Source organism: Lissotriton vulgaris, chromosome 9 (assembly GCF_964263255.1).
Source record: "Lissotriton vulgaris chromosome 9, aLisVul1.2, whole genome shotgun sequence".
Lineage (NCBI taxonomy): Eukaryota > Metazoa > Chordata > Amphibia > Caudata > Salamandridae > Lissotriton > Lissotriton vulgaris.
In genome coordinates this window covers 370,190,488-370,215,771 of record NC_141697.1, presented here as the reverse complement: position 1 = coordinate 370,215,771, position 25,284 = coordinate 370,190,488, and the positions used below count along the sequence as shown (strand labels likewise).

At 42.2% G+C, this 25,284-nt stretch overlaps 1 protein-coding gene across 5 annotated transcripts in view; it reads right to left on the bottom strand.

The window, feature by feature from the left end:
* BDKRB2 (bradykinin receptor B2) overlaps positions 1-25,284 on the bottom strand; it is a 425,511-nt gene that overhangs the window by 75,750 nt on the left and 324,477 nt on the right. For 3 of the 5 annotated variants that reach the window (XM_086937740.1, XM_086937738.1, XM_086937742.1), the window contains one exon: positions 1,321-4,638. The exons of the other annotated variants lie outside the window; for them this stretch is intronic. In XM_086937740.1, the coding sequence (XP_086793866.1) occupies positions 3,501-4,638 (1,138 nt within the window). In that variant the 3' untranslated portion in view covers positions 1,321-3,500. Of the gene's footprint in view, positions 1-1,320; positions 4,639-25,284 lie in introns of those variants that run through there. 5 annotated transcript variants of the gene reach the window in all.

The following is a 25,284-nucleotide window of genomic DNA, read 5'->3' as shown; positions in this document are numbered from 1 at the left end:
CTCTCTGGAGATTTCTTCTACACTTATTTCCCGCTGGCCTCCGCTGTCGCACAAAATACCGCCTCGCCATCTATCGCCCTGCTGTCTTGCTCCAATTCACAATGGCACAGTTCCTCACAGGATCCTTCTTCTTCTACAACGAGATGCCTCACTCTGTCGTCTCACCCTGGCCCCAGCTTCCTTCTTCCACACGGAGGCTCTTTCTCTCTCAGGATATCTTCCTCGCTCACTTCCCTCTGGCCTCCGCCGTCGCACAAAATGCCGCCTCACCGACTTTCACCCTGCTGCCTTACTCCAAATCACGGCGGCACCGTTCCTCACCGGATTCCCTTCCGCTTACTTTTTCACGCGTCACCTGCTCCAGACACCACGATGATTCCTCTCACCTCAGATTGCCTACGCCTTGTCACCTTCTCACGGATGCCGCCAGTCACCACTATGGCTCCGCTCTGTGCATAACCATCCGTCACCCAGTCACCTCAGATACCACCGGCAACTGTGAGTACCTCTAATTTCCTTTATTTTTTTTTCCTCCTTTCAGTCACAACCGTGGTTTCCACCTGCAGATCAGTTTCACTTCTTTTCTGCTTACGCCGTCACACTGTGGGTATTTCCTTTCATCTCGTCACAGCTCGATCGCCAGCAGATCTGTTGCTCACAGCTGTTCTCTCCTTTCAGCTTGCTGATTTCCACTCACTTGTCTCCTCCTCTTATTCACAGCTCATCACGCCCGCAAATCAGTTTCTCCTTCGCCTCAACTTGCGTTGTCTCACTGTGGGTACTTATCACCTTTTTTTCTTTCAGTTGCTGCCCATTTTCGCCGGCAGATTAGTCCCGTAGCAGCTGTTTTCACCTTCCAGCCTGCCGGTTCCCACACACTTCTCTTTTTTTTCCGTCTGCTCCTTCACATGTAATTTTCTTTTCTCACTTCAGTTGCTTGCAGGCTCACTTTGCTCAGCCACAAAAATCTACTTCTTGTCTCTCTTCACGTTCCGTTTCATTGCGTTACTTTTTCCTTATTCCCACTGGTCCCGGGTAACGAATGGAGGGGATGTCGTACGTTGGCCTCCTCCCAACGATCGTCGCCAGTATTGTAATTAGGAACCACGCTCTGTAACTTGAAGTCCTATATTCAGAAAGAACATATACACGACATCCATAATCCTGCCAGTCAAGTACTGACAGGAGCGCGACTTAGAACGTTGACATGTAGGAAAAGGGTCAGCCCAACTGGGGCAGAACAGAGGGGTCGGACTGTACCAACTTTACTTTTTTTTAGCTAGATACAACAGTTCCCTTGCTCATATTTTTTTCAGAGAGTCCTTGCATGTCATATTTTTGGCACCAGGCCACATTCCTTTAAGGTCTGGTGAAGGAGGGGGTGCTTTCAAGGAGCAGCTCCTATCAGAGGGGCAGAGATGCAGAGAGATAGAAAGGTTTTTTCAGATTTAGATGCTAACATTTTAAGTTTATGCTTTGACTAATTAATTAGGTCTGAAAGGATGTATTTGTCTTATGCATTTATTTCTCTTAATGGGAGATTATTGCAAACTCTTTAATTGATTAGCCTTGCAAGACTCCTTTTCTTAGAAACTCTTTAAGAGTATTGACTAACATTTTGCGCCACAATTTCTTTCCCACATGTGATGCTTATATGCAGACCCAACAGCTCTCTTTATTGGCTTAAATAATAATTGCAATTTTGACTGGGCATGTTTATGTAAAGTCTCCTGAAGGTAATACATGGTGTCAATGCCCAACACCTTTTCAGCGGTAAATAGAGGTAGCATGAGGGTTGAGAAATTACCAGATGAAATTACCGCTGCATCATGTACATTGATGCATGGCAGCCTAAAGTGTGACAGCACAGGGAGAGAGGAAAACAATGCCACATCTTAGTAGATATGGCCCTGCTCTGCTCTCTTTGTTTCCTGCAATGCAGCGCAGCCACTTTGTTTGCTGTCCTGCCTTGCTAAATTAGCCCCCACGTTTAAAGGGGCCATCCAGTGATTGACATATATTCCAAAACCCAAAGAAACATCATTGGAAAACAAGAACATTCTGGAATGCCTATTGGTAATTTTTGGAGATGCAGGACTAGGTAAAGGAGAAATGTTTGTGCTCTAATTGGATGACCCCTTTAAAATGTCTCATCTACACAGTTCGTAAACTTTGACTGAAGGCAAAAGTGACAATACTGGCCAGGCTGCTATTTCATGATGCCCTGTTTATCATGTTGTTTGTTTTTGAGAAATAGGCCGCCAAACAAGTAACTCATGAGGAACTCACATTGTTATATATTACTCAAAGACATAACAAGTTTTTGTGATCAAAATGTTTGGTTTCCAAAACCAATAAACAGAGATTATGGATTGAAAACCAAAGAGGGATCCGATCCCCTTATCCCCCGTGGCTATACGAATCAGCTGAATGGAAGTAATCAATATCCACTTTTATAACAGACATTATAAAGACGAAGAGCATCACAATTTTCCAGAAATATTCTACATTGTTCAGAATCGATGCGACTTGTATGTTACAATGATTAAAATAAAATATAGACACTTTAGAACGTGTCAATATGCTGCTCACGAGCACTTTTTGTTAAACCTTCCCTTACTCATAACCTTCAGAAAATTGTCATTTTAAAAATTCACAAAAACTAAACAAGTTTTTTCGACTTTTATTTAAAACAGAATCTGTAGCATACTGTGGTATGTTACGGAAACACTCGAACAGGGAGCCGCAAGCCATCTGCACAAATTGAGATCCTATCACCTGTCCATAAGGGTCTGTAAGATAAGACCCCATATTTTTATGTAAAATACATTTCGCCAATTTAACGAAACAAACAGGTTTATTCCCCCCACCTTGCCAGTAAGCTAGCTTTCTAAAATCTACTATTAAAGATTTCAGAAATATTGTACCACTGTTAAAGGGCGCCAGACATGGGTTAAAAGTCGGGAGTAGATGGAATTTCAGGAAAAGACATACATTAAGAACGTCCCCTTTTAGACAATCTACAGTGCATAACATTTTCGTACTTCTTGCAGTTTGCAACCACTTCCCCACAGTGCTCGCATACCTGTAGGTTTACGTGGTTTATAAATATTAATAATTACATGCATTTAATTACATATTTATTGAAAGCGAAAGTATGCTGCTGCTATGCCTCTGGTTACATATGAACTTGCACTTGCGTCTGAGGTATGCCATGGATAGGAACATTCAGACCTACTGTACCTTTAGTACTCAACAGCACTAACATTGTCTTTTTTTCTCATGGTGATGATATGTTATTTTGGGTGGAAGTGGTCCTCAGTTAATTTGCCTTGGAAAGATGGTAGGTCGAATGAAGTCTACACCGTCTATATATCTGTGACGATTACTTTAGCAAAGTTCTCGAGCGATTGCACCATAGATGGGAAATAACATGCACACACAATTTGGTCAACTAACAAGACAGGCTATGTAATGCCCTATTTCGAAGTCTACTCATTCTAGAATATTATTCTATTTTTTGGCCGTGCAATTGAAATGGAAGTTCTTAGGTTCTCCAAAGAAAAGAAATCAGTAGGAAGTGTTGCCGACATTGACTTCCTCCTCTGCCCCCTTGAGCGCCATTGCTGGTAGACCTCTCTTGACTTCTTTCGGAAGTGATTTCCCACAATGACGTAGAGCAGGGGGTTCAGGCAGCTGTTACTGTATGCAAAATATGTTGATAGTTGGTTGGCGATCGAAATGATCTTATCAGTGGTGCAACCCACTATGACATCATAGATGAACAGAGTATCCAGAAATGTCACTATTTGGAAAGGAAGCCAGCAGAGGATGAACACGAGAAGGACAACCAGCATCAGCATGGAGGCTTTGCGCTCTGTCTGAATTTCCTTGAATTTCTGCATTGCGTTGTTCTGTAAGACTTTGATTATCTGTAAAGTGCAAAAGGCTATGATGGTCAGGGGCAGCAAAAACCCAGGGATGTTCAAAATCATATGCGATGCGATGCGCCAGTCGATGGATGGGTACACAAGGATGCATGCCGTAGTGTTTAATTCGGGAACATATTTTACCTTTCGGTATATTATTGTAGGCAGACTTAGAAGGAAAGCAAACACCCAGATGACCAGGCAGTTCAATTTGGCGCAAAGAGGACTCCTCATTCGTCCAATGGACATTGTCTTCACCAAGGCCAAATAGCGGTCAATGCTGACCATCATCAAGAAATAAATGCTCGCATTCAAGTTCACATTAATCACCGTATTAACAGTCTGACAAAGAAATTGGCCAAAGGGCCAGTAAAACCCGTTTGTGATATAAATGGCCCAAAACGGAAGGCCGGAAATTAAAAGAAGGTCGGCCGCAGCTAAATTTCCAAAATAGACCTCGGCTACTGTGCATCGAGCCTTGTGAAGGCAAAAAACTCCAAGAACGAAAAGATTCTCAATTAGCCCCAAGACAAATATGAACCAGAGGAAAATGGGCTGAGAAGTAAATAACCAATCCCAGGATTCGTAGGCGTGACACTCTGTGGAGTTGCTGGGTACTACAGATAAATTATACAAGGATGCTGAGGAGAGATTGAGAGTGGTGTCCATTGCTGTTGTGTCTTCCGTTTCATCAGTGGCCAAAATAGTGCTGTAAAATATAAAATCAGACCATTAATCCATGCCTAATAAAAGTCCATGTATTGATGGAACAAATGAGTTAAATTCATTATGCTAACATCTATAGGGGCCAATTTACTGTTATTTTTAGCACAACCTTACAGTTGTATGATTTTTGATATATGAATCGGTTACTGCGTAAATACAGCAGTTTCTTGTATGGGTTAAGTTACGCAAGATATCATTTTAGTTAGGAATTTCAATAAATCCTCATTACTATATATTGTAATCTTTTGTATTCACAGCAAGCATTTAGCTATTTTCCCAACATTGTGGGGGTTATTTAGAGTTTGGCAGGTACGTGACATCCGCCAAAATGTGGAGATGTCCCATCCACCATGTGTACACATGTGTCAACTCTAGTCAGGGCAGAATGGGACAGCAAAACTCTCAAGACACACTATGTCTCTAGGACTATAACTATACATTACAATAAACTGGTATTCCACATTGTGCAGAGATACACTTTATCGTTTTCTTTGTTGTGACAGCATGCAGCAGTAGTGAGCGCCAAACATTTTTTAGCTGTGAGATTGTGAGATTATTGAAGTCTTGTGACAGCTGAAGAAGTAAATTCCTTTAATACACGTAATGCTATCTTTTATAGACATTTACTTCAACTGCTAGTTGATACTTATAACTAGATATCGTTTCCACTTCTTTCCCTATACACCCTTTTAAACGCATGACATATCTTAAAGGTTTAGCTCATACAATCACAGAAATTGATGGTAAATGAAAGTCATCAGTTTTCTTCAGTCTTACCACATTCCTACAGACTACCACCATAATGAGGACCTTATTTGGCTCAAATTGGTTCTCTACATTCTGTTATTGCTCTGTCCCTAGTTCCCCTTGATGTAGGGTTTTAGTTGAACTACCACCTTGAAGCAAAGCATTGTGTTCGCCTGCTTTTATCCCCCTTTAGTTTTACATGTTCGATTCAATAAAAGAAACCATAAAAAATGAGCATGGTGTCTGATAACCCCAGACCATGACACTTAGATAAAACTATGGACTGGTATAGGTATGGCTTATTGGTCTCGAAGAGACCTGTATGGGAAACATTTCGAGAAGAAAACAAGCATTCACGATCTTGTTTGTCTAAAATCCTGCAACAGAAAATAACAATTACTTCCAAAAGATACAAATTACTCCTCCTCTCTGATATCTGTTATATTTTGAGAGGTGGTGGGTTTGAATAGGAATCTTGCAGGGCCAGTTACTTTCAATATCAAAGTCAGAGTAAATGTACTATTTATCAATACATGTGAGTGGTTATGCTCGAGGGCTTCCAACTTTACACAAAAAAAGTTGTTAAACAACTAAGTGTGTCTCAGTCCCTTCCATGTACCAAGATCTCCTTCAGCCAGTATGTTGACATAGGCTACTGTTTTGGGCCTGATTTGAAATGTGCGGATTCAAACGGTTAGAGGGACAGGACGTGTATACCTTTGGACACTGACACAACTTACCATGTGCTTCATGCCTGCCAACATATAAAATAAAAACATGCATCAGTTAACTGTGTAGCGGCGGCCGGCACAGGTAAACGCGGTGGGGTGAGGCGGGGTGGGGGGGAGAGGGGAGTCGACATGCGACTGAATAGGTATAATTAAATAAAGAAATAATACCTATTCTGTCGTCTGTCGGCTTCTCTCCTGCCGCGCCCTACCACGCTTACCTGAGCCGGCCACCACTGCATCTGTGCTGGAGTTGTTGTTGGGACATACAGATTTACTGGTGGTGTACCGTGTACGAGTTATTGAATGGTGCTCCTGTGGTGCCCTGCTACAGGGATCATGCACATTTAATTTGGAATAGTGTTGTATGCAGGCATCCGTTGTTTTAGCCTGCCAACACACATATTCCTTATGGAGGTGGCATATATTATTAGTTCTAATGTAACCCGGCCTTCCTCATAGCAGAGAGTAAAGCAGATGTGCATCTGTCACTGGTTCCAAAGTTGTTGCTGGTGTTTACATGCATGGGGCTGTTCACCTTGTTATATTATTCAGAGCTACTCTGTGCCATCCCTACTCCCAGCTGGTGAACAGTGCTACAGATTTGCTGTTGACATTCTTGGCATGAGGGATCGAGTACATTAGATATTTTTGTCAGTAGTTTCATTCTAACAATGCCTACTGATCCTCAGCATATACACTTCTGTTCTTTAATGTTGTTGTGCCCTGTGCTACAGTGTGCCTAACTTGCCACTGCTTACAAGGAAAGCGTGAAGCAGGGACATGGCTGGTGTGTATGTTGTTTGACAGACCGTATGCAGTACTTTTAGATATTGATAACATGGGCTGATCACTATTGTTTCACAAACCCCTTTGTACAAAATGACAGTGGACACCGAGTGAGACTAATGTAATATTTGTGCCAGCATGTGTTACCTCCCTTTTTCCAACAGTTGCACCATCCTGTACATACTTTTATTAGCACACACAACACTGCACTTATATTTGTATTCCCTCTTTGTGATACAAGTTGATGTATTCATAATATAAAACTTACACAAAAACAACATTATTTATTTATACATTTTTCACACAAACACAATTCACCAATCTTTTTCATAAGCCTCTGTCAATGCTTTCAAAATATGTCCCACACAACTAAATGTGGCAGTAATTATATTTTAATACAATCCTTAGCATAGCCATGAGAGCAGAGACTTAAAAACAGGGTCTACAAAAAGAAGATGGACTACCCTCAAGATGGCCGCTAGGTGAGCAGCATGGCTGTTCCCTCTTACTCACCGCGGGAGCGCCCCTGTTATATATATTGCCTTATAAATCTTTTAGAAGCCCCTTACGTTGGGCACTTGCTTTTTTGCCTATGGAGGTCTTAAACCATATAAACCAATATTTGTTTGCATACATTGCTGCATTTCTGATCATTATTGTGAAACAATGTGTCTTACATTTATTGCATATTCTGCTAGAATGCTTCTAGATGCTTTGGGAAAGGCATAACGGTTTTAGTCTTCAACATGAATATGTAAGTGAATTCTCTTGTTCTTCTTTCCACCTGACATCATGAATCACTAGGTTGATTTTTCCTAAAACTGTTTGGATGATATCATTTGATCGTTTTCAGCTCTCTAGGGGAGAACGTGGGCCTTTGATTCATGACAGGACAGCACAGAGCAGAGCAGTTCTTTTTGGAACTGCACCAAGACCACTGTCTTGCAACAATTCTTACACAGACACATAGCTCTGCTGCAGACTGTTGGAGCCATGCCATGGACTGGATAATAGACAAATCACAGATACATAGGTGTGATGACAATATCTGTTCATTCTCATTCGAGCTGTTGTTTTGATATCTGAGGAAATACTATTGTATTTACTGTTCACCAAAACTGCATTAAAAAAAAGCTTTACAAATAACAGTATGGATTTCTTGGGTTTGCACACATAGGCAAACTTTTTCCAGGACTCACAATAGCAAATAAGTCTCTGGCTGGTTATGTTATCTTCCTAACATGCCTTTTCTCCAGCTCAGTTAAAAGAGATGCGTGGCCCTAATGTGTCCGTTCCTCCCGGCCGTGCTGATAAGTTTGTATAAACCTGCTTATAAGAGGGCTGAGGTAGGTCTAACTGGGCAATGCTGATGGAAGATCCTGATAATCTATCACAACATAGCACATTATAGCCCACCTCAGGGCCACACATAAGTACTTTATAATTATTAGCAATATGTAGGATCGCATTTTAATATTGGTTAGTCCACCCTCAGATCAGATGAGAACTGCTAATTCGGCCGAAGGGGCTGCCTAGCACTTGAATGTTAAAAGGATATGTCTGTAATTCTTTGAAACTGAGCTTCGAATCACATTCTGAATCTGTTATAATGGCACATGGGGCTCAGTAATAAGGGTGCATTTCAGAGGTCCAGTAACTAATTACTTGATATTGCATGGACTGCCCGCAATCCACAATTAAACAATCCAGGTAGGCCCAGCAATTCCAGCTTATCCTATAGAAATATTTTGCTCATTGGTAATGTTTGTACCAGTTGAGGTTGCTAATGGACTCTGTCACATAAATGCGAGCATGTCCTCTTGCATGATATAAACCATATGAGAATCAGGAGATCCCCCATAAGTTATCAAGAACATGCATTAAGTTTCAATAGGGAGTTACCACACACATTGCATCCAGTTAGAATGAGCCCAATAAGTCTTTCAGGGCCCACATGGCTAGTGAAAGTGGGATATACCCTACACAATGATGTACGACATTTTACTGTGGATCAGCTAAGACAATTATAGCTAATAACTGTATTTATACAACTTTATAGACAGCTGTTTAAGCTATCATATCAAATGCAAGTGCACCACACTTAAATGGTGTGCAATGGGCCTTAACTCAGAGTCCAAGTGACATACAATTTCAGTATGATCCACATTCAGAACACTCAGAGCCATATTATCAAGACTGGGCGATACAATTATCGCCGCTTTATCGGCCGGAAACTGCCGTTAAAGTGGCGATAAGGGGCTTGATAATATGCCGTAGAGAATTCCAATAGAAACCCAGGTTAGACATCTAACCTGGGCTTCTATGGGAATTTTCTACGGCATATTATCAAGACCCTTATCGCCACTTTAGCAGCAGTTTCCTGCCGATAAAGCAGCGATAATTTTATCGACCAGTCTTGATAATATGCCCCAAGATTTTTAAAGAATATCAGCAGGCAAGTCTCCTCACATACTACCCATACACGAGTTCAAGAACATGTTCTATATGGATCGCTATGCACCAGCTATGGTTTGCGCTAAACAAAAATATTCCAAGACATGTGCTGCAGTGTAGGGAATTTTCCAAGATGGCTACTTTAATCGTCAGCCTACATACAATTTTCCGTGTTTCAACTGCACAGATAGCTGGGATTCATTCCTTCCTATTATCCCTTCAGAGAACAGATTCACTATTTGTATATAAGGTTCGAGAGAACTCGCAAACAAGAAGAGTTTTTCCGACTCTATCTTTGAAAGTAAAGCTCCTAACAAGTGGTTCCAAACTGGGAAACAAGTGTAGGGAAGGATTCCTGAAAGATACCTTTTACAATGTCATGTCAACCACCTGTTCCAGTTCTCAGGGTAGTCACACCCACACCGTACTCCGGCCACCTTTGCCTGGTGCTAGTGAAAATTGGATGGAGTCAATTGAGCACATCAAAATTGTCCTGTGGTCGATTCTATTCAGTGGCCTTCTGACCACTCTTAAGCTGCCTCTAAAATAGTCAGCATGAGCATGCCTTCTCTTTATTATGGAGGTGCCCCAAGAAGCGATCAGCTGAGTGAGATAGTGTGCTCAATAGAAGGGACTGCTGAGTTTCCATCTTTACTCCAGAGAAATCCTGATTTGGTGCTAGGAGTGACATCGGCAGCTGAATCTACTTTAACATTAATTTCAGCTGCTGCAACAAAAGACTCTAATCATGTAAAAGAGTTTGTTCTCTTGCAAGAAGTTGTATTATCAAAAGGTCATCCCAATCCAGAAGAAACAATGGTTGTTCTCCCATCTCTTCCAGAAATGCCTACATCTGACATCAGTGAGTGAGTTAGATAGATGGTTACTTGTTTTGGCGCAAGGAGCAGGTACATCCATTCACTGTGATCCTATGGTTAGATTTTCACAGACGTTTCACTCATTCCTGTGCGGAATACAATACTGATGATCAAGTTGTGGATGGTGCATGGGCAGTGTATTCCAGAATGCTTCCTGTCAGACAAGGGTTGCTAACACATTCATCCTCCCAGGTGTTATCATGCTGTCAACATCACTGCTTAGCCATTACCTGTTGCCATTTTTGGAAAAGGGGTCTGCATCGGATAGTAGGACAAAGATAGGTGGTACATTTAAACATATTTGGTACATTTTATGGGAGCGCATTGTAAGGCAGGTTTTTGAATTTGCAAGTGCCTGGGACATCAAAGCAGTCAAATAGCTCCTCGATGATTTGAATACCTATACTTCATTAGACAATTATCCTGATGTTGATAATTGCAAGGATAGGTTTTTTTCATCACCACTGACATCACTCCACTCATCATTCAAAGGAACAAAGTGAATTGTATAATTTCAATCAATGGGAACACTGTGAAACTCGTTGAGTTGACATATCAAGGGATTTCCAGGAAGGGATGTATCTATTTCAAATTTGACAGAACATCTGAATAATTTGCTAATTTTTGTCTGCATGAGCCTCAATTATTGCCAATAGTTTTGGTCACTCATCATTTTGATATATATTCCCTTGAATGTCTTGTGTTCTTTGTAAAACAATGTAATGCATATTGGGATGAACCCATTCCAATGAAAAGTATTTGGGGAAACTAATCCTGGCAAATTAAGGGATATGGCACATTATTTCCTGCTTGTGTATTACAAAGAGAGTTTATTTTTCTCAAATAAAGTGAACATGGCATGCCTGGGTTTTGCTTCCATGAAAGATTTCAAAATTACAGTAGCTCTCTAGGTAATTACACATATTGGAAATAGTAGAGAGATGTATTCAATGATGAATAAAATGGTACATTTTATTGAACATTTAAAATGTCATAATTGGCTTTAAATAGATTAGCATTGTGCCCAGCCCATACTAAACACTGTACTCAAAGAGTCTTGGCGAAGACCTCTTGCCCTTTAGTAAACAGATCTGATCCTAGATATTCACCTGTTACAATTACCTCATATACGGCTGAAAATCTATGCCTTCAATGGTCAATTCTATAAAACAACGCATGTGGAAAATGCACGGCAATAGGAACTGCGGGGCATATTATCAAGGGCTTTATCTTTTTTGGCTTAAAAAAACAAAAAAGCGGAGATAAAACCAGCGCCCTATTTACAAGAGGGTGCTAACATGCATAATCGCATGTTAGCACCCTTTTTCCCAATGCCTTCCTTTGCATCTCCAATGAGATGCAAAGTGGGCGTTACTGGGCGTACCCCAGATGGACTACCTTGCAAATGTTGCTGATGTTTACATCGCAATATTTACAAGGCAGCCAACATAATTTTAGCACACGTTAGATTTTGGCGAAAACGTACGTTTTCGGCAACATCTAATGTCTGCTAAAATCCTGACTTCACCATCCCTAACATAGGGGGTGGATTATGCTGATACGACCCCTGGGGTCGTATCAGCAAGGTTATCGCCGTTTTGCAGGGAATTTTTATCAACCTGGAAAAACGCGTTGTTAATAACGCGCTACCAGGGCGATAAATTCCAGAGATAGCCTCCGATAATATTATTATCGCTAAGTACTGCCAGCGATAAGTGCTGACAGTTGAGATAGAAAACTAAAACTATTATAGATAGAAATGAAAACTATTGTCTATGACTGAAAAGTGTCCTGCAACACTTATTTATCTATATTTCCTAATACAGATAGTGGGTTCTTTTTTTGAATAAGCAGCTCTTTCTGGTATCAAACCGTAACTTAAAACAGGAATAACGCCTTGTTTTCAACCACTAGCGCGTGACCTAAATAAATGCAGGGGCATATTATCAACAGCCAGCGATAATTATCACTGGCTGTTGATAATATGCCCCTGAATTTTAGTGACCTATATGCCCATTGATGGAAAGGCAGAATAAAGTAGGTGCCAAGACACACCCCTGGTGAACCCCATGTTTCACCGGGAAGCGTGCTGAGAGTTCTCCATGCTTCCCGCACCTGACATGTGCATAGGTCTCCCTGTGTGGCCTCACCAACACATCCAGGAGGTATAGTGGGATTCCAAGATCATACAGTACCCTCCACAACTTTTCTCTAGGGACCCGATCGAATGCAGACTTCAGGTCAACAAAGACGAGGTAGAGGCTGCCACCCTCAACACTCACCGTCTTCCAATATAGGACCTGAAGTCTGAATATCTGGTCAATAGTTGATGTACTCGTCCTAAAGCCAGCCTGAAAGGGACTCAGGATCTCTTTTTCCTCAAGCCATACCTGAACTCTATCTAGAATAACCCGTCCAATAAGTTTTTGAGTAGTATCGATTAGGCTAAATGGCCTATAGTTGGACGGTAAGAGAGGGCAACCTTTTTTGTATATCGGGACTATCTCAGCCCCGCGCTAAGTATCCGGCGGGTCCATACCCTTTAAAATAGCGTTATACAGGTCACACAAATAAGGACCCCAGATTTTCGGTTCCATCCAAAAGAGATCACCAGGTAACTTATCTAAACCTGGCGCTTTATTAGGTTGTAATTTATCAATGGTGGATTCTACTTCGCGCAGGGTAATCTCCCAGACCCCTTCCAGTCGATACTCATGGAAGGGGTTCGGGAGCAAAGAAAAAATACCGTCATTGCCCGGATCAGCGTACAATGCCCCAAAGTGTGCCTCCCAGACTGCTGGGGCTATGTTAGGTTCTACAGCGAGTCTCCGCTCCCTGCCCCCAGAGCTGACTAATGAAGGGCAATCTTAAGATCTTCCCACTTGTCTGCTTCCCAGTTTTTTTTTTCTAAATGGATAATCTGCTTATACTTAGTCCTGCACAAGTTGATTCTTGGCCTATCCTTAGCTTTTACTGCAAGTACCAGTTCTGATTTGGCTTTGCAACAGTTTGCATTGTACCAAGTGTGAACTGGGACAATTTTCGGCCTTTGACATCCTATCGGACAAAACCCATCAAGCAGTTTAGATGTCAGCTGTTTGTGGATTTTTTTAAGGGGCCTGTCCACAATCCCTGTTTGCGTATCCATTACACCAGCCTCACCCATTTCTATTAGATGTGGTAGGACCTGTTGATAGATATTTGCCAGTTTAATTGGAGATCCCTGGATGTGACACCACTTCACTCTCCGCCTGTTGTTCGCTATAGACAATACAGTTTGTACTGGGTTGAGCGCTGGTACGGGGTTGGACAGACCCAAACTCCCCGGTTTAAGAGTCATTACTAGGGCATTGTGATCGCTATCTTGTCTCTGATGGATCTGGAAGTCCAGAACCCTATCAACCATAATATAATCCAGCAGCACATTTTGCCCTTCTCTATTAAAAGTGGGCAAGCCTGGTCTATCCGATTTAGTACTCCCATTGCATGCCCTAAGCGAAAATGCCAAGGTGAGCGAGTTTATTTGTAAAACCAGCGGCGTCCAAGCTCTAACAGGTGGAATCTGGGGATCAGGTATATGCCAATACAGATCCTCATCAACAGGGCCATCAAGGATTGGAATAGCTAGGGGCTCAAACTGGCAATTAAAGTCACCCCTACTATCAGAACAAATGCTGGGTCAAGAGTCGATATAAACTGTCTCAAATATTCAATCGCTCCGGATTCCTGCCCATTCTGTACTGGCCTAGAGTAGACATTGAGTAAGGCAATTTGTGTTTTTGCAGGCATTGTTAGGAGAACACATTGTACATCCTCAGATTTTGTTGGGATCTGCTCGGCTTTGGCACCAAGATGGGTACCCACCCAAATACTCAAGCAACCCGATGGTCTTCCCCTACCCTTTATGTTGGCCAATATATTATAAGGGGCAAAGTCTATTCTCTGGTATTCCTCCCGAGCCCACGTCTCCTGAAACAGCCAAACATCACAGTTTCTACAAAAAAACCCCAGTCTGGACAAGATAATTTATTTTTAATTCCAGCCAGATTCTAAGAAAGAATTTTAATATTAGCATTATCCTCTAGCACTCGAGTGTTCTGGTGTACCATGATGTGTCTATCATCCTTAACTTGCAGGCCATCAGTATGTAATCCTAAATGATTTTGCTTTGCCACCTCCTCCTCCATTTCTATGTCTAAAACTCCCCTAACAACTAGAGGAGGTACAACTCCAGCTACACCATCCTGTGTTAGTGGTGACGAAGTGCCAAATGGCACACCAACATCCCTGCTACCCCCCTGTATCTCCCCTGTTCTCATCAATAGCTCCCTTCATGGGGCTCTCACACCCTAGGGGACTATTTGGGGAGAAAGTCTGTTTGTAGGCCACAATTCCCTCGCCGACTTCTAGCAGTCCCAGCTTATTATCAAGGGGGGCTAAATGGTGACTGCTCATCAGCTGTTAATCTACCTGGTCCAGGATGCTGAATCTGTTACTCACAGGAAATGGAGTTGATAGGGGGATATTATTGATGTCTTCACCTCAGTTTCCATTGCCTGTCTGGAATCTAAGTCCCGACTATCCCAGTTAGCCCGGAGTTGAACTCTTCTCTTTGGGTTGGAAATAAGATAGGTTAGGGGAAGGGATTGTATTTGTGTTGTTGGCCGTACTGAATGCCAATTACATATATACTCAACAGCTTGCCTATTTCGGAAATTAATCACTATACAGTCACCCTCAATATTTTTCTTTCGTTGCCCCACCCAATTTACCCTTCGGACGAAGAGAATTTCGCAGGATGCCTGTATGGGGAGAGGCCTGTTATTGTTCAACCAATGGATACATTTATTCTTAAGATCAGTATATGACTCATCTTTGCCTTGGTTTAATACGGGAGCCCCTGCTAGTACCACAACATACAGCGTTGACTCTGGGGGGAGATCTATACAGGGTAGTACTATCTCTGGTGTGTCTATAGTCACAACACCCCTTACAGGAGCACGTGGTCCAGCCGTTCTCTCTGCATAATGCATCAAGCCACCCTCCTCAGACAGCATCAATGGGTTCATATTCTCAATTCCTCCACTCCCAGAATTTACCACCCTTCTGCATGTTGTTATACCATTTGTTGCAGCATTATCACTAGTTAAAGGTAGAGGTAAGATAAGAGGTAGATTGGAAGAAGGTAGTTGAGGTACATTGGTAGGAACATAAGAGTTACAAGCTAGATTTGTTAGCCTATCTGGCCTCTCTGAATTCCCATTGCCCCCTTCTTCCCGCACAGTATCCTTTACATGGTTAGATGCCAAAAGATATTCAAGATGCGAGAGTCTTTCCTCTATGGAGTTGAGTCTGTCATAAAGGGGAAGGTATGACCTGGTAAATAAAGTTTCCATTTTGGACCAGAAGTCTGTTCCTATCTCGATTAAATTACCTTCGCCACAATTTGATATAGTCGTACTCGCTTGTGTGAGTGACTGACGGGGTTCAGGATTAGTTAATGTTCCGGTATTTGTTGAATCTCCAAACTGGGTACATTTTGAAATGTTAGCTTTTTTATACCTCTGGGTGGCTCCTCCATGCTTTCTCTTAGTTGCTGGCTCCGGTGCGCACTGTTTAGCCGCCACTTTCGAAGTAGAGCTGCACACAGACCTCCTTTGTGCTCTCGGAATTGTGGCACTAGCATGCTCTTGATTTTGTAAGGGAACATGCGGGGTAGCTGATATAACATCCAAACAGGAAGAGATACTGGACGGCCCCCCAACATCTTGAAGTTGCTGGCTGCCGTTGCCTGTAATAACAGGAGAGACATTAACTGCAATTGAAGGCTGCTTTGGTGAGGTTACATGGGCCAGCCTACCCATAGACGACAGTTTGTCAAAAATGGGATCCTGTGATAACCGCCGTTCAGTCAGTTCAATTTCGTGGGCCAATACAGAAGATGCCCTAATTAAAAATTGATCCAGCGAACCAACTATCGACCGACCAGAGGTAGATTTCCCCCTCTACAGGTCATCATGATTTTGGGAGGGTACTCAGCGGCTGCCCCAATAATACTATGCTGGTGAACACTGGCAAGCCGTAACTACATAAACAAACAGTCCTGCAGCCCAACAAGCGTGCACTAACTTTTGTATGAACTTCCGCATCCAAAATGTCAGAGGAAGGCCCGTCCCGTCCTCTGCCGTGCTCGAATGGGCTCAAACGGGCGCTCCCTTGCCCGGGCTTCTCCCAGCGCATCCTGAGCGCGTCCCGCGAACAGTAATGTAGGCGAGGACAGGTGCAGGCAAATACGGGGCTCCTGGTCTTAGGAGTCCGAGTCCCGAGTCCCGTGGCAGCAGCAGGGCTGTAAAACAAAAGTTCAGCTCCGAGCGGCTCCCAATTGCTTGTTGTCAGGGGAATCACTCCTCCCTCAAGCAACACTATTTATAGCTTCAAATAGGCAAACCCAGAATGGCCAAGACCCTTCTTGACAATTGCAGGACTCCGTATCATGCAGACAGGACACTGGGAAAAACCAATTCCTGTCAGCATTTGCCCTAGTTTTCCACGCCAGCTAGGACCCAGGATATTCGGAAATAAGGATCCTTGGTTTCCTCCTGCATCATGTTTTGTCACAGGCCTGCCTTCCACATTATTCACAGTCCTCCCACCTGTTTGGTCAAAGGCATATTTCCAAAACTCTGACTGCCAAAAGAATGATGTAGTCTGTCCTACATAGGTGAAAAGAGAATGTTTATTCGCAGGACTCAAAGTAAGTCTATCTGTTCTCAGCCACTGCAGTCTGCACCTTATAATCTCACATCACGGCACACTACAGCGCAAAAAAGGATGCAGCCTATCATCTTTTCTTTGTCAAGCAGCAAGAAGGCACACCTTTATCTACGGCTGATGATCCTAATCTAATGCAGTAGAAACATAGGACTGTTTCTCTGCCCATCACCACCTCACACTTTTATATTTGTATATGACTAATTTCTATGGGATGGTTTCAGCCTCTGCACAATACATATCTTTACTTGATGAGCACTTCCCTTTCAGTTTCATTCCGTACTTAATGATGCTCCTGCCTATATCAGCAGATCTTCATGTATTACGCCTTGCATTATTCCTTAAGGGTATTCATTGTTATGTGACACTATTAGGGTACTCTTTTTTTCAACTTTCCGAAGCCAGGCCTTACTTGCAAATTATTAGTTGCACCAGCATCTGTTATTCCCTCATACCACACTCTTCTCAACAATGATTGCTATGTTTTCTTAACTATTGCTTCTTGCCGTTGGTTGTGTCAAAGTTATGCTTATTTAGGGCCTCATTATGATACAAGTTGGACGAGCATACGACCGGTATCGTAGCAGAAAATGGACCACCGACAAGGAGTTGGCGGTCCCGTTACCATTATTAGAATGCAACCGCCTTCATGGCGGTCGGAAAGTGTATTTTTCCTATTACGGCTTGTGCAGAACATGCCTTTGATGAAACGAATAACAGTTCTGATACAAAAATACGTTTCTTTCACATCTGCAGCACAGACTTTGACCTTTGGACAGTACGCTCTGCAGCAGAGGTAGAGTATATTTTTCCATATACTTTACCATGTGGAGATGTCTGCCACAACTGTTGAGTTTCCCTTCAGTAAAGCAATGGAAAATTAAAGAAAATTATTAACTCGAAAATAAATGTTAAATTTTTTTATGTTAACTACCCATGTAAATTAATTTGATATATTTACTTTAAATTTAGAATAGAAAGGTGGAACAGCACTATTAATTTAGGAATACAACTTTATAGCGGAAATGATTAAATTACAATTATTATGTGGAAGTTTATATTAAAGAATATATTCCCACCTAAAGAAAAAATATTTTGTCACTGTCCAATAATAATCAAAAGTGAAATTAATTAATATTACTGTGATTATTTTTTATAAAAGGCCTCGTTACATTTTTTTATTCAAAATAGTTTATTAAAATGTTTTTATGAAATAATAAGTATGTACTAGTTTTATATAGTTTTTTAACATTAATGTATATTTATATTTTTAACTATTTTATTAATTTTATTTATTTAAAAAAAAATTAATATGAGGTTTTATTGTAAGTCCTTTCCAGCATTATTTTCTATGAAGAGTGTTGCAGTACCCATTGCTGGCCATGTGTAGTGCTGGACTTAGTACTGTTTTTTTTATTATTAAGTGACACTCCCCGTTTGTGAATACCGAAAATTAATAACCTTACTCAAAAGTACTTGGTGATATATTGTAACTGTTCTGATATGACTGGCGGTGTTACTATTTTCAAGAAATTAGGCCCTGAATTACTAACTGTATTTGATACTAGACTTGTAATCGTACCTGCATTATTGAATTCACTGTTTTCTAACTCGTTTAGTGGATTTATACAAGTTCTATTTCTCTTATCTGATCAAGATGATGAATTTGCTGTTCCCTTTTGAGCAGCACTCTTGTAATGTCATTGCTTGCTACTTGGTAGGCTTGGACGAGCGTTGGTCTCTGAGCTTACATGGCTTTTAACAACAGAAGAAAGACCTTCCTTTAAATGCCTCACTTATGTTCACACTATAGCTCTACACATTCAGTTGGAACATCCAGTGTGCTTCCTACAGATCGGTGGGAGTTTATCCACCCACTGGTCATTCATAATTCCCTCTGTGGTGTTTTGCAGATGCCCATCTTTGCATCTTCTTCTTATGGTGCACCATTGATTGTACCTCATTTACTGCAATCATATGTACATTACTAACAACTCCTCCAAACTCAATGGTCTCTGGCTCTACAGTTCCTCTTGCTTCTGTTATGGTTCACAGTTTATTGGTTAATTCATACGCACCTAATTTGATGCTTATTCACTGGCAGAACTATGAACAACAATTCGCAGTCATGTCTTGTCAACTTCGATGACCAATGCATCTCCTTCAACATCTCCAGTTTCCACTGCCACCTCTGGTTAATTAACCAATTTTTGAAACTCAGGTTTTCGAGGTTCAGGTTCTAAGATGCATAGTGTTCCTTGCTACTACTGTTCCATGTAGAGCTAAGCTTTGCTTCAAGCTGATTTTTTACCGACTTTCTGCACTTTGATGCCCAGCCTAATAAGACACAGGGCACTGCCTTGCCTAATCATTATTAATTCATTGTCATACTGTTAGATCTGGCACCTTGGTGTGGGTCTCCCTTCCATTTTTTGCTGCTGCCTCGTGTTTTGCTGGTTTTAGATGATTTGGGCACTGTGTCACTTCTGTTCAGTGCCACAGTGCAAGTGTAGGTAAAAGGTAGGACAACCCCTGATGTGTGTGGCATGTCCTAATAGTAAATTACAGACATTTTCGTTTTTTACTATTGCAAGGCTACCTGTTCCCCATAGGCCAGAATGGGCAGTTTGATTATTACATCTTATAATCCTAACTGAAGTTGGTTTTAACATTCTGTGTTTGAAAATACCACTTTTAGAAAGTGGGTATTTTCTTGTCTAACCATCCAAGCCTGCCTCTGCTAGGTTGTATATGCCTTGTCTGGAGTTTGAGGGACAGGGGCTGGGGGATTCCAGGAGACAGGGTGCGTCAGCACAGGGCTGAATAGAGAGACTGGCATGTAGATGGGAGGGAGGGTTTGCTCCTGGGACCTGAATAGGGCTGTGCCTTCCCTCCATAATGCTGGCTTCACCTCCTGTGGTGCGTCTTATGTCCCTGGCCCGTACTGTGAAAGGAAAGAAGGAGTCTTGTCAACAAAGTCCTCCAGGACTGACCTGAACTGGTTTGGACTAGGCAAAGTCCTCTCTGCCTTCAGATATCTAAGCTATGTTTATATGTGAATGTGTATAATTTTCTGCCTTAAATACTTATGAAATTTTTTGAAAAAATAAAATAAAGTGATTGGTACAAATTAAGGTACCTGACTAAACACAACTAAGTGCCTGTTTGGTCTCCATTGGATTAGCCACGTAGAATTAATAAGGAGGTTGCAGGCAGTTGCTCTTTTTTCTTGTTCAGATATCTAAGGGCAAATTAGTATAAAAGAGGGGACCCAAGCCCCAGAACTTTAGATCACTTTTAGGAAACAAGAAGAAACCTTTGCTGAGGAGAGGAACCAGACAGACTTAGGAGGGGACTATCCCTAAGCTGAGTGCTACTTGGAGGATTGGCCTGCAGTGGTTGCCTGACTGCCAAAGAAAGGAGACATGACTTTTGTGCTACTTTCAGTCAACTTGTGAAGAATCTTCAAGGGCTTGAGATAGAGCTTTCTTCCGGCTGAAGTCTCAGGGACAACAAACTTCACCAATGAGCTCCCCAAGAGTTCTTTTGACGTACCTGCTGTTGTGTTAGGCCTTCTGAGGGACTGCATGTCACAAGGAGCTGGAAGCGCCACTCATGAAGAAGAATCGTGTCGCCACTGTTGCGGCTTCGCAACGCAGAGGCGCCTCACATCGCCGGAGAAGAGGGTTGACGTTGCACCAGATGCCGCAGCATCATAGGAGAAGCATGTTGCCACCGCAGCCGCTGTCAACGCTTCGCTGGTAAAGCGTGTCACAGTTGCAGCTGTTGCATCGCTGAAGTGCCTCACATCACCGGAGAAGAGGATCAGAGTCGCATCAGACAGCAGAGAGTGGAGCACTTCTTTTTGGATCTGGGTCAAGGCAGTTGTCTCATAACAGTCCTCCTACAGACACATGATTCCGCCCAGCCTCGAAAATTGGTGACTAGGTATGATGTATGACTATAATATCTAAATCCGGAACCCTAATAAAATGACAGACCTTTGATGTTAAGATTAGGCATGTGGGGATCCTTAAAATGCACCATGTGATATGTTGTCTGTTTTCATAATTTCTACATTTTGGCAGTTGCCCACTCTAGAATTGTTTTGTGATCTACTATAATACTCTTGCATTTACTGTACAGTACATCTCTTAAATAAAGCATTAAAAGAGGTTGTCAGTACTCATGACAATAAATAAACATGCCTGAAAGTCTCTGGCAGGTTCTTTTATATGGCTAACATGTGTTTTCTCTAGTTGTGTTGAGAGAGATTCTTGGCCATAACTTGACTATTCTGCCTGTTTAAACTTATAATTTGGTACATACCGGTATTTGCCTTGCCCGAGGGCAAAAGATAACCAAACTAGGATTTGAGGATGAGAAGTCCTTCATAATATAATACCCTGATTGCTATTGACTGAGACTTCATTTCACTGTGAATTTAATGTTAAACATATGTTTTAAAGGGTAAACGTAGGAATTGGAGGAGTGGGTTGAATTCTTATACTCCGACTCGTTACCTGATTCTACAGCTTTATTTGTCTTTTGCATGGTTTTTAGTTTAATCTTTAGAGGGTATGCTTGATCCTGTGATAGGGATGGTGCCTTTATTTGACTAAGCTTTAATTCTGAACTCTAACTGGTGAAGGTGAATATATTAATATAGAATTTTCTCTTTAACTTTCTCTTTCTACTTTCTTATATCTAATGTCAGTTTTAAAAACGGTGTCATACTTTTTCACTGCTTCTTTCTGCATCATTCAATTAATAGCAATGCATACACATTGTCTAGTAGCTTCTGAAGTGTGGGAATCTCCCTGTGACCTCTCTTTTATCATGATGATCATGATTACTCTAACCTCTGTTCTTTGTTATGGGGTTTGATCAAAATACTGAGATGGGACTGCCTGCTCTTTGACTTATATTACAAACCACAGGCGAAACCCTTAGTCCCAGTTGAGACGTGGGTAAATGTAGTATCATACAAAAATGCATCAATGAGTGTCAATAGAAGGGTACAATTTAAGAGTAAATTAATTATACAGGAAACAAAAAACACAAAGTCCCAACTTTTGGATAAATGCAGTTATATTATCAAAAGAGGCTTAGGAATATGCTTCATAGGTTATAACGCAGCATCAACCATGCTTTTAGAGTGTGTCACTAATGCAAGGGGAAGACACTGTGCTTGTAAAGCACCCATAGCCCCCAAGTTCTGCTGCGCCATCAAGTGCTGCAGTCACATGTAGTGGCCTGTGAGACATGTGATAAACAATGTACAGCAGATCCATCTGAGAGGCAGATAAGTGATGAGGTGGTTTTGTTTGTCCAGAGTTGTGTCTCTAACATAAATCTCAACATTTCTTTTTATTGTAAGTCTGCTTGAAAACCCCCATTTGAAACATAGCTATAAAGATAGATGTATGTTTGGCACAGTGTGTAAACCACTTTTTGTGGAAGCTGATGAATTTTTATTCACATTGTTGTTTCCCTTTGGAAACTGCTAGTAACACCCTTGTGCCCCTAAGACACAAGGCCTCATAGGAAACCCAGGCTGTGGCACCTATCCTAGGTTCTACCCATTGGCTGGTCCATGCTAGAGTTGTGGCTACTTTGGCTCATTACTTGTCACCCAAGCGCCAGTCTACTCTTGAAATGAATAGTAAGACTAGATGGTCTCATGCCATAGGAATGTATGGTTACATCAGATGCCCGGCTGCTGTGGAAGTTCTGAAGAGGAACCATTTTAAAATAAATTATCAGCCACTGGAGAGTCATGTCTTATGCTTCAAACTGCATATTCTGTCAGGGTCTTGGGCCAAACGTGGGTCAGCCAACTGAATGCCTCTACCAATCAATAGGCCTTTGAAATGTGATGCCTAATGTTCTTTGCAGATCAATTGAATTGCTTTGGAAACATGGGGAGTTGAAGAACACATCTCATTTGGTCTTCTCATGGACCCCATTCTGTAAGGGGGTTGTTTTACTAAATATGGCTGCCTTATGCTATTGGCATTGCATGGTCTCTTATGTGGAAAGATGTCAGAATATATTCTTTATAGAAGAATGACTCTTTAAAGTGAATACCTTTGGAAACTTCAGCAATATATCTGTTTTGGGAAAGGAATGAATAGCAGCATAATCACCCTGTTATGTTATGTTATGTTATGTTATGTTAATTGTTTATTTCTATAGCGCACGGCTACTCAAAAAGAGTGTCCCGGCGCTTTAATGGAGAAAGAGACAAAACTGCAACATACAAACATAACACCAGATAAAAAACTACAGAAGAGTGGGCCAGAGATTCACGGAAGACCGGCTACTGAGTGAACAGCCAAGTTTTAAGGCCTTTCCTAAAAGCCAATAGGCTGGTGGCTGCCCGCAGGGCCAGTGGTAAAGAGTTCCACAGCTGAGATGCCAGCAGTCCAAAAGAGTGGCCTCCGAGGCGCGCTTTCTTTACCCGGGGGACAACAGCAAGGTGCAGGGCTTCCGACCTCAGAGACCTGGTCGGGTGATAAAAGACCAGTCTCTTTTGGAGGTACTTGGCTCCCTCCTTGTGAAGAGCTTTGTAGGCCAAGGTCAGCGCCTTAAAGGCGATCCTCTTGCGGATAGGCAGCCAATGTAAAGTTGCCAGCAAGCCCGAGGCCCTGGAGCGCCTACTAAGGCCAAAGATGGCCCTAGCAGCGGCGTTCTGTACCACTTGAAGCCGCTGCAGCAAGTACTCTGGAAGGCCCAGGTAAAGAACGTTGGAATAATCCAACCTGGACCCAATCAGAGCCTGGACTGTCAGCGTCCTATGTTCCACGGATAACAGAGGAAGGAACTTCCGCAGCATCCTGAGGATGCCAAAGCAAATGCCCGACACCCCCAGGATCTGGGATTTCAAGGTAAGCCTGTTATCCATCTTCACCCCCAGATTCTTGGCAACCTGAGAGGAGCAGGACGGAGGGAACATATCCAGTGGCCACCAGGTCTGCCAATCTGGCTCTGTGTCGCACCCAAAGAAGAGTACTTCGGACTTGTCGGAATTGCACTTAAGGCTGTTTAGATGGAACCAGTGAAAAACAGCCCCAAGGCAATCCCGAATACTCTCCCCATCAAAGTCGCCTCCTCTCTTACAAGAGAAGAGGAGCTGGGTGTCGTCCGCGTAGGATACGATCTGGGCACCATGCGACTCCACCAACGCCGCCAATGGGGTCATAATGATGTTAAAGAGGGTCGGGCTCAAAATAGAGGCCTGAGGGACCCCGACTCCCAGAGGCGGCATCACGGCGGAATCGGGCGGGGCCCAGATCGATTGCCTGTGCTTGAAATAGAAATATTAACATACAAGTACTTAGTATATAAGAGTACATGTTTATTACTGAGAAGTGCAGAAAAGTAAAAGTATACCACTGCTACAGAGAAGTGCTGGTGCTGTTCCAGATTAAAGCTGTGCAGAATCTCAGCACCAGTCACTACTTGGCAATTTAAAGCGCTCTATAGACCTCTTTTATATCTGCAATATTAAAGCAACTTCACGGGGAACAATACTATTATAATTAGCAAGGAGTACCTGGACTGGCAGTTTGAGCAGGACTGTTTCCATCAATTTTTTTTTAAATAATTTAGTGCGTTGTCCTAAGTGGGACGGGTAATCCCAGATGTGGGTCCTAAGCACACTTTGTCACTGGAATCAAGCTGTACCTCGCTGATGAGCCCTAATTATGGCAAAACCGGTCCTGGGTTGCTTGTGCTCCAACTCAGGAAAGATCAGGTTGGACTACTACAGCAGGGTAAAGATTGATTTTCAAATGTCTGGGTCCAACTAAGGTGCCACTGTGTGCTAAATAACAACAAATTGGGGTGCAGCCCAATTGATTACCATTGGCTGAGATTAATTCAATCATTCCATCCATCACATTTTTGTATTCTTTAGTATTTTGCCCTATGTGGGATGGGTATACACACTGTGTGACTGGAACCAAACTATACTTAGCCGATGAACCCTAAGTAGCACAAAACCGGTACTGGGTTACTTGTGTTCTGGTTCAGGGAGGACCTGGCCTGGCAGGTCGGGCTGGGCTGTTTTCACTGGAGCAGGATCTAGACTGATTTGCATATGGCTGGGTCCAAACAGGTGGCATGGTGTGCAAAATACTGATGGATTGAATTGCAGGATTACCAGTGGCTGGGATTAATTCAAGCATTCCATCCATCACATTTCTTTTATATGTTGACATGATGGGATATGGCCTGCTACAAGGATTTACAGTCAAA